The sequence below is a fragment of the Austrofundulus limnaeus genome, unplaced genomic scaffold (assembly GCF_001266775.1).
Source record: "Austrofundulus limnaeus strain Quisiro unplaced genomic scaffold, Austrofundulus_limnaeus-1.0 Scaffold235, whole genome shotgun sequence".
NCBI lineage: Eukaryota > Metazoa > Chordata > Actinopteri > Cyprinodontiformes > Rivulidae > Austrofundulus > Austrofundulus limnaeus.
This window is the reverse complement of record NW_013952637.1, coordinates 675376-684923: the sequence shown is the minus strand read 5'-3', so window position 1 is coordinate 684923 and position 9548 is coordinate 675376. Positions and strand designations below refer to the sequence as shown.

At 41.0% G+C, this 9548-nt stretch overlaps 1 protein-coding gene across 1 annotated transcript in view; it reads right to left on the bottom strand.

Annotated features, from left to right (window-relative positions):
* LOC106525608 (sorbin and SH3 domain-containing protein 1) overlaps positions 1 to 9548 on the bottom strand; it is a gene marked incomplete at its 3' end in the record, with an annotated part of 33312 nt that overhangs the window by 9298 nt on the left and 14466 nt on the right. The window contains 1 exon segment of the mRNA XM_014019903.1: positions 7787 to 7870. Coding sequence (XP_013875357.1) covers positions 7787 to 7870 — 84 coding nt within the window.

Below are 9548 nucleotides of genomic sequence, written 5' to 3'. Positions count from 1 at the left end.
GTGTGTGTGTGTGTGTGTGTGTGTGTGTGTGTGTGTGTGTGTGTGTGTTAGCAAAATATCACAACCACCACCGAGGCAGGTTTTAATCAAATTCCCCAGAAACGATCATGTGTTGAATGAAGCAGTTGGGCACAATAGCAGAACTTGCTTCTCATTTAGCGGATTAGCATTTTTGCTAACTTTGGAAACCGTTAGCGGAACGATTAGCATCYGCTAAATTGGGTTCCGCTAATTTTAAGTGTTAAACTTCTATTTTTATGCCGTTTACCCCGAATTAAGTAAGAACGGTCCCCTCTTACGAGCAGTGCTGAATGTGAGAGGCACCGCGTGTGTTAGCGTAACATCTTTATTAGTTAAACTTCAAAGTAAGAGCATCAAAAATGAACAAAATAACATTTAACAATATTTCAATAAAAACCAAAAATATATTAAAGTATTTACTATTTGTTATGTTTATAAAAATGCAAACTCGATGAAAGAAATGGTTTTGTAGAGTTAAACTGAGCGTATCACGGTAGACAGAGCTATAACTCTGGTTCGGATTGGACGATTTACCCCAGATGATCCCGCCCACCTTCAAATTAAACCAGTAGAAAACTAACAACAGGTTTGCCTCAGTCACAGACGGAGTGACAGTTGTTATAGCGTTTAGCATTAGCTTCTGCCAGTTTTCTTTAAATTGGTTTAGCAGTTTAGCATTTAGTGGTTAGTGAAGCTAAGTTTTTGGTCAAACATGAATTAATCTACTACTTGATAACTCTTAGAGTAAACCCAATTCAAGATGTTTGCCACAGCTAATTAAAAAAAAAAAAACACAAAAAAGGCCAAAATTAATCAATTTTTAGAGATATTGAGCTGAAATTTGGTGTAGTAGTGGCTGAAAGTCTTTGACAACACAAACTCTGAGTGGGAACAATTTTGTGACATTTATTTCACAACTTCTGATCTTCACAGTTATCGTTTGTTTGTTTTATAAATTCTGTCATTTGAAGGTACAAACGGAGTGATCATTCTACTAATGCTAATCCTGCTACAGCTACTATTATTAATGCTATTTTTACTACTGTTAATTCTGCTAATGCTACATAAACCAAGGCTATTTTTGATGCAAATTTTGCTACTGCTACTACTACCAATGCTAGTTCTAGTAATGCTAATTCTGCTACCACTACAACTATTAATGCTAGTTCTACCAATCCTAATGCTAATACTACTATGCTAGGACTATATACTACTACTAATAATAAGAATCTAAGTTGTATTACTGCTAATCCTTCCAATGCTTATTATATTACTGTTCATTATACCCAGACAACTGCTAATGCTATGACTACCAATGCTAGTTAATGCTAATTTTGCTACTGCTACTACTACCWATGCTAGTTCTAGTAATGCTTATTCTGCTAACGCTACAACTATTAATGCTAGTTCTTCCAATCCTAATGCTAATCCTACTATGCTAGGGCTATTTATACTACTACTAATAATAATCTTAGTTGAACTACTGCTAATCCTGCCAATGCTAATTCTACTACTGTTAATTGTATTAAGACAACTGCTAATGCTAGTTCTACTAGTCCCACTGCTAGTTCTAACAGTAGCTAGGGTTTAATTAGCTTTAGCCAACCTGAAACAGTTTGAAATGTCACTTTAAGAGAAAATAAACCTCTTTAGGAATAGAAAACAGGTGGGAGTGAGAATAGTTTGCAACATTTATTTCAAGACTTATTGGTCTTTAAGGTTAGTTTGTCTGCTTTATAGCTTCAGTCATTTGAAGGTAAACACAGGGGTTGGGTGTGGGGGGGGGGGGGGCTTCAGTCGGTACTAATTTTAGCTTGCTGTTTCTGTTGCTTTCCTCCTCTCGGACGTCACCACAGGTAAAAATATCAGGCGTGACGGGGCGCGCTAAGAATAAAAAAGCACAAGTGTTGTTTGCAAATACGATTGCACAATCCCAGCCTCAGCCAGCCCGGCTCTGTCGTTAAGGCCCGGCAGCCGGGCCGAGTCCTCCCCGTCCCACACTGACCTGCCGGACACCAGGAACGCTCCGAATGCCTCGTTTGCCACAACATGCCTTTCCTTTCCACTCAGTTGCCGGGGCAGAAGGAGCATTAATAACGGAACTCTGCGGGAGCCAAACGCCGGGCCGGCAGGTCTCTAACCGCCTCTATTTATAAAACTAAATGTTCCACAGAGACTCTGAGAACACAGTGGGGTGTCACTGAATAATCCAAGGTCCTCCTTGCTCTTCTATCCCCTTCACATCTCTTATCGGTGCAAAGAAGGCATCCTCTGACACCCCCAGGTCGTTGGGCTTAGACACGGACGGCTTGAACGGAAAGTAAACAGGAAACAATCATGGAGAGCTAATCTGTACTGAAGGAAAATAATCTGCTAATTCACAAGATAAATACCAACATCCTGCTGTTTCCGGCTCTGATGTTTAACTCAGTCATGATGGAACTGTTGTCTTTTCCCAGAGTGGAATAATCAAACACTTCAATGACTTAAAAACAAATGTTTGAAGAACGAGTTGGAATTTATTGAGTTATTTTATTTTATTTTACAAAATAATGAGTCAAAAACTGATTTTACTGGAACTCTGCTTTAAAAAGTTCAAATAAGAAAAAAACAAATTTACTTTGAATGAAATAGTTAATTTGGTTTCATTAAATAACAGCTGGTGTGAGCTAGCTGATGCTAATAGCAGTTAGCGCCAGTTAGCTCGAATTAACTGAAATGCCTCTTTCTACCAGTGTCCCTGTCCACCAGTGTTGTCCATCATAGTCCCTGTCCATCAGCATCCCTGTCCACCAATGTTGTCCATCATAGTCCCTGTCCATCAGCATCCCTGTCCACCAATGTTGTCCATCATAGACCCTGTCCATCAGCATCCCTGTCCACCAATGTTGTCCATCATAGACCCTGTCCATCAGCATCCCTGTCCCCCAATGTTGTCCATCATAGTCCTTGTCCACCAGTATCCCTGTCCACCTCTGTCCCTGTCCATCAGTGTTGTCCATTGTAGTCCCTGTCCATCAGCATCCCTGTCTGTCATAGTCCTTGTCCACCAGCATCACTGTCCACCAGCATCCCTGTCCACCTCTGTCCCTGTCAATCAGTGTTGTCCATCGTAGTCCCTGTCCATCAGCATCCCTGTCCACCAATGTTGTCCATCATAGTCCCTGTCCATCAGCATCCCTGTCCACCAATTTTGTCCATCATAGTTCCTGTCCATCAGCATTCCGGTCCTCCAACATCCCTGTCCACCAGCATCCCTGTCCACCAGTGTTGTCCATCATAATCCTTGTCCACCAGCATCCCTGTCCATCAGTGTTGTACATCGTAGTCCCTGTCCATCAGCATCCCTGTCCACCAATGTTGTCCATCGTAGTCCCTGTCCATCAGTATCCCTGTCCACCTGTGTCCCTGTCCATCATAGTCCTTGTCCACCAGCATCCCTGTCCACCAATGTTGTCCATCGTAGTCCCTGTCCATCAGCATCCCTTTCCACCTGTGTCCCTGTCCACCAGTGTTGTCCATCGTAGTCCCTGTCCATCAGCATCCTTGTCCACCTGAGTCCCTGTCCACAGTGAGGACAGTCTTTGATCACCAAGTCCTGACAAGATCAAGAAAGAAGCTCCAAATTTTTCAAGCTGAACTTAAACCTACAACTGTTCACATGGATGAGACAAATGTCTTCTGGAGAACAATTATATCGTCATACAAGAAGAAAACTGATCTATTTGGACACAAAGACAAGAAGTCTTTGTGTCTCAACACTCCAAGTGAAGCGTTCAGACCTGAGACTAAGGCTGAATCAACTGTCAGACATGGTGGAGGTAGCTTCATGCTGTGGGGCTGAAGTGGTTCATGGTTCGTGGTTGAAACTTGGACACAGTTGGGTCCAACAGGACCATGATTCCAAATGTCAGAGCTGGTTTCTGATTGGATAAATCAGGCCTATATGAAGCTCCGCCTTCAACTCGACTCCAACCAACCGATTTAAACCAAGACGAAGAGCGGAACCAGAGTTCTACCAGACACAAGCCTGAGGTCTAACTTGTGGTTCAAAGAGTTCCTGTTATTAAAAACCATTGAAGTTTCATAGAACTGATCAACTGGACGAAGAACGACGCAAATAAGTCATTAAAAAAACCAAATTAATACAAAGTTCCAGCCTGGTTCTGGTTCTGGTCGTGAGAAAAGGCTCCATCGGGACTCAGAGTCTATTATGTCTCCATCATGAGTTGTTGGTTGTAACACGAACCTCATTCTTTCCAGCAGCGTCTCTGTGTTGATGTGTTCTTATAAAAACAAACAGCTCCCCTGGTGAAGGGGGTCCGTTGTCCCCCCCCCAACCCCCCACCCCATCGATATGACGCAAAACGCTTAAAGATAAAGGTTAAGTGTATAACAGAGGTTAAATACGAGAGCTTATTCAGTTTGACCCGTTTAGGACATGTCAGGTGGCGGGGGAGGGGGGGTCTGTGAGCCGAGCCGTCATGCTGGACCCATGGAGTCACTCAGTCTCCTGTAGAGGGGTGGGGGGCGGGGGTCCGAAGTGATCTTCCTGACCAGAGGTATGTGTGGAATTCCAGCCTCGGCTGACTATCTATATCAATGAACCGGTGTTTGTCGTTTCTGTCACTGGTTGTGTTTTCAGGCTGGACCTGGACCTGGACCTGGACCTGGACCTGGTGGTTTCAGCTGACCAGAATCAGAATATTTGTTTTTATTTGTGCATGATTTATCTGTTTCCCTTCCTGTTTGTTCTCAGCTCAGTTTGTGTTTCTCTGTGCCTTTGATCCGTTTCCCCTCCCGCACCTGTTCTCTGTTTCATTACTCACAGCTGCAGCCACTCCTCTCATCCAGCCACAGTCCATAAAACCTCCTGCCTCTGAGCCACGTTATGGTTCTACCAGTACCTCTCTGTGCTTCTCCTCGAGTTAAAGTTTCACTGCRGTGTCGTGTTTAATAATGTTTTTGGTATTTTTGTTCCGCAATTTCGGGTTCCTGCTAAACCGTAACAAACTTTTTAATTTGTTGTTTCTAAAGTATCCCTTCAGTTTCTACAACTGTTTTCATCCACAATGAAAATGACCTAAAACGTTAGTTTGGCATCTTCCAGCTCATAGTCTGATATAATCTAATCTATAATCTTAATATAATCCATTGAGTTGAACAATTTTACCCTCCTGCTACCCTGGGGTCAAAAAGACCCAAGAGGCTTGGATCCAAATACTAAGACCTCAGGTCTTTTTGACCCCAGGGTAGCTGGAAGGTAAAATAAGTTACTCAGTTACTCGCACACAAAACATTAGCCTCGCAACGATACCATACCAATTCATTGGCTGTGGCGGCCATTTTCAATTGGATTGATTCCAAAAATGAATGGGTTGTTGACCAAATTTAATGATTGTTTAGGTTTATGAATATTTTACTAACAGACAAATAGGGATGATTCAACCAGAGCGTAGCGGTTGGAGCACGTCTTGGAGACGCCACATTCAAATCAGTGTTGTTTTCGTTAAYGATGACGAAATATTTTCATTGATGCCCTCTTTTTTCATGATGATAACGAGACGGTAATGAAATAAACAGCTCCTCCCGTTCTCTCACAGCCTGCGCCGCTTCGCAAAAAAAAAAAAAAAAATGTCGTCTGTCACCTGTAGCTTAACCAGGGAGTAACATCTCCACCATTAAAACCTGTCGCAGGTCCATTCTGAGCTCAGAAGCTGTTTGTTTACGTTCATGACGAAAGTAAAACTCCTTTTTTTTTTTTTGGCGGGGGGAGTTAGCAACTGTGCATGTCAGTTCTTCTGTTCTGAATAAAAGCCTGGTGCATGTAAACACTCGTTTGCACAATTTTAATAGTCTACTAAGTTTAGAACTGCATGTTGTCTGTTTTTATAAATAAGATGTATCTTCATGGTCCTGGCTGACAAGTTTGAGTTGAACATGTGTGTTCTCCTTTACTGCTTATAATATTGGACATGTGTGTTGTGGATGTTTATTGCACTTTAGCAAATTCTGAGAAATAAAGCCACAAAGTGAGAATGTTTTTGTTTTGGGCATTTTTAGAGTAACACAATTTCACAAATGTTAACAGAAATTACTCAAAAAAAATTAGTTTTAATTTTAAAAAAGACAACATATTAGTCTTTACAAATTAATTTAAGTTTTCGTCAACTAAAACTGGACTAAAACCATTAAATATAGAATTAACTAAAACTGACTAAAACTAGGAAGTATTTTTGTTAAAAAAAGACTAAGACTAAAATTGAAATGGCAGTCAAAAACAACACTGATCCAAACTCAACATCTGTAAAAGTGGCTGAGGTAAAATTGTTTTTGGGCTTGGCGTTGGCGGCCATTTTTAATAAAGTTGGTTTTAAAAGGCTTAAATGATGATTGAGGCAAACCTGGACATTAATCAATAATCAGCTCGTTTCTTCTTGTTTGATCTGAGTTTATTTTGTGAAACAAAATTTGTTATTTGTTAAAAGTCAGTGAAGAACATCAGTTGTAGAAAACGTCACAAAGGTGGACCTCTAACTCTGGTCTGATGGAGAACTGGACCAGAGAGGTCTAGTCTCTGGTGGGTCTCTGCAGACCGAGGAACGTCCCCCTCTGCTGGTGACCACCGACACGTCAATCAAAACGCCAATGAGCCAGGATGTCTGGCTGAGCCTTAAGGTCAGATACCACAGATACTCGGCGCCACTCCAGAAGTGATTCTGAGCCGTCACCGGGCCCTGCTGGCAAACGTCCAGAACTCCAGCTCAGAGTTAGCTGAAAGTTAGCAAAACAGCTAACAAGCAGCCGAAATGCTGCAAATGCATGAAAAATAAATGTAGACTAGACATGGGTTTTTACGGTGTAAAAACAAGTGTGCATTGCCATGTAGCATGGCAATGCCTGCAGCAGTGGACTTGCAGAATGAAATGTGACCAAGTTCAAATGTGTTTTCTATCAACTTGTGCTTGTCAAGTCAGCCGGTGTTTGTAATGAGGATAATTGTGTGACAATATGAAGTTTGTAGAGATTTTTTGTTAAAGTTGCTGTTACTGGGTTTTGAACCCTGATCTCCCACATGAAAGCTTATAGAGTTAACAATGAGACCATTGGAGCTGTGGCAGAGGGCACTGCCAGGGTTTGGTTTGTATGTATGCAGAAAGAGGCCACATTGCCAATGCAATTGTTGACACTAAACTGTAATATATTACAACAATAGAGCAATATTAGGACAATATTATAGTAAAACGTAAAAATACAATCATATTAGTATTGTAATCACTGAACTATTGAGATTAAATATTATTAAACTATGGTTCAGTACTGAGTGGATACAGCAGGGGGCAATATTGGACCAATACAAGGCTCCATTGACTCCCATTATAAATTACTAAACATTAATATTTCAAAAACTATAAGTTGTACCGGCACCAAAAGGCACTGCCATCATTTGGCACAGGAGCTTTACAGATATAAATTACAATGGCAGCTCTAGGACAAAGTATGCAGGAGGAGAAGCRTGSCAAAGWGGAGATGACTTGGATGGGAAAYGAATCACAATAGTGTGCATTGGCAATGCACACTGATTATTGTTTTACAGTCGGTCTTAGAAAACGTCTGAAACGTCCAGGGGTTTGAGACTGGAAGCAGGTGGACATGAGGACAGAGACACACGATGAGTTCAGGTGGGAGAGGACAAACGGACGCTGTCCTCGGACACAGATTATTGGACAACATGCAAACAGGAGAAGAAGCTGACGCCACTTACCGCTTCGTCAAACTCCATCTCTGAAAAGAACTTAAACCAAGGCTCACTCTCTAAATCTACATCTTCTGGACTTACATCCTGAGTCTACGGGCCGAGGAAGACGAGGAGGAGGAAGAGGAGGAAGACAAGAGGAAGAACAGGTTCAGATAGAAGATAAAAAACCAAGTCAGAAAACCTTCAGCTCCAAAACACCTCCAATAAAAACAGAAGAAAAGGATCAGTTTTACAAATTCATCTGTAGGACCTGAAGAGACCAGGTCTGCAGGTTTTAAAGGACCTGAAGAGACCAGGTCTGCAGGTTTTAAAGGATCTGAAGAGACCAGGTCTGCAGGTTTTAAAGGACCTGAAGAGACCAGGTCTGCAGGTTTTAAAGGACCTGAGGAGACCAGTTCAGAATAACGTGGTCTCTGGGTGAAACTAATCCTGTCAGAATAGGGCTTTAGATGCACTAATGCACCCCTATACCATCAGGAAGGCAGGTCCTCTTTAGTTCAGACTTGGTATCTGATTCCAGGACGGCTCTGCTCGTCTGTTTTAAGCTGCAGATAATTAACATTATTTAAAGTTTGATTCATGTTTGCTGCCTTCAGAGTTTAAATTGACATCTTTCACTTCGTCTCATGAACATTGTGAGATCTGTCRATCATTTCCTTCTGTTTTTATTTTACTTTCTTTGAGTTGGAGGTTTTCTGTTAAAACACTTTCCAGTTTTTCTGGCAGATTTTAAGACAAGAGAAATAACAGAGGAGAGTCAACGAATAAAGATGAGCAGAATTAAAGGAGGAAACAATGATTTTCTTAAACATAAACATTATATCTTCTAAAGTAAACACTTCTAAAGACTAATTCATATTTAAACCTTTAAGTCATTTTTTTTCACGTACAGTTTGTACGGAGACAACGTATGTTGTGACTCGGTGTTATATAAATAAACTGAATTTAAACCATATCAACGTGCTAATAACGGCTAATCCRAGCTAACAGCTAAAGTATCTTTATTTTATCTGTAATATTCATTTGTAGTTCAGTTTTTTGATTAAATATGCGGGAAAATTGCCTCATTATATCATTAAAGTACCTGTGACATCAAATTTTTGTTCTAAATATGAATGCATTTTTRGAAGGATATCATTGATAGCATGTTGTAAAAAACAGTTGTTGAGATTTTTGCATGTGAGGAAACAGGAAGTGATGTCAGAGATGACAGAATATGAATGAGCATCGTTACCATGACTGAAAACAGACTGTGGAGAAGAATCTGATGTTTCTGCAGATTTATTTTCAGAGTTCAAATAATATTGTTTTGATAAACAAAGACCAGGAAATTCATTTTCTTAGGAGTTCCCCTTTGATGTCACTTCCTGTTTCCCTTTGACGGAGCCAGGTTCGAAGGACAATATGGCAGTTATGTTTAGTAATAAAATGTTCTGTATTTGAAGGACATAAAGATTCTTTTTTAAGTCAATCTGATAAAATATAAATAAATCTATTTCATCAGTTATTTGTTCTGAAACAAGATGGATCATAAATCTAAATTTAATCTAAAGAAYGGTGTCAGACGGTTCTGTTAGGAGGGGGCGGAGCCTAAAAAAAMCAAACAGATCCATGTTTTGTGTCTGAGCCGGACCGATCCGACCCGACAGACCTGCAAACAGGAACAGCATCGCTGCGACGCTTCCAGGCCGGATCACCCCGTCTGTCTCTGCCAGAGGACACGCTTCAACACACACACACACACACACACACACACACACACACACAC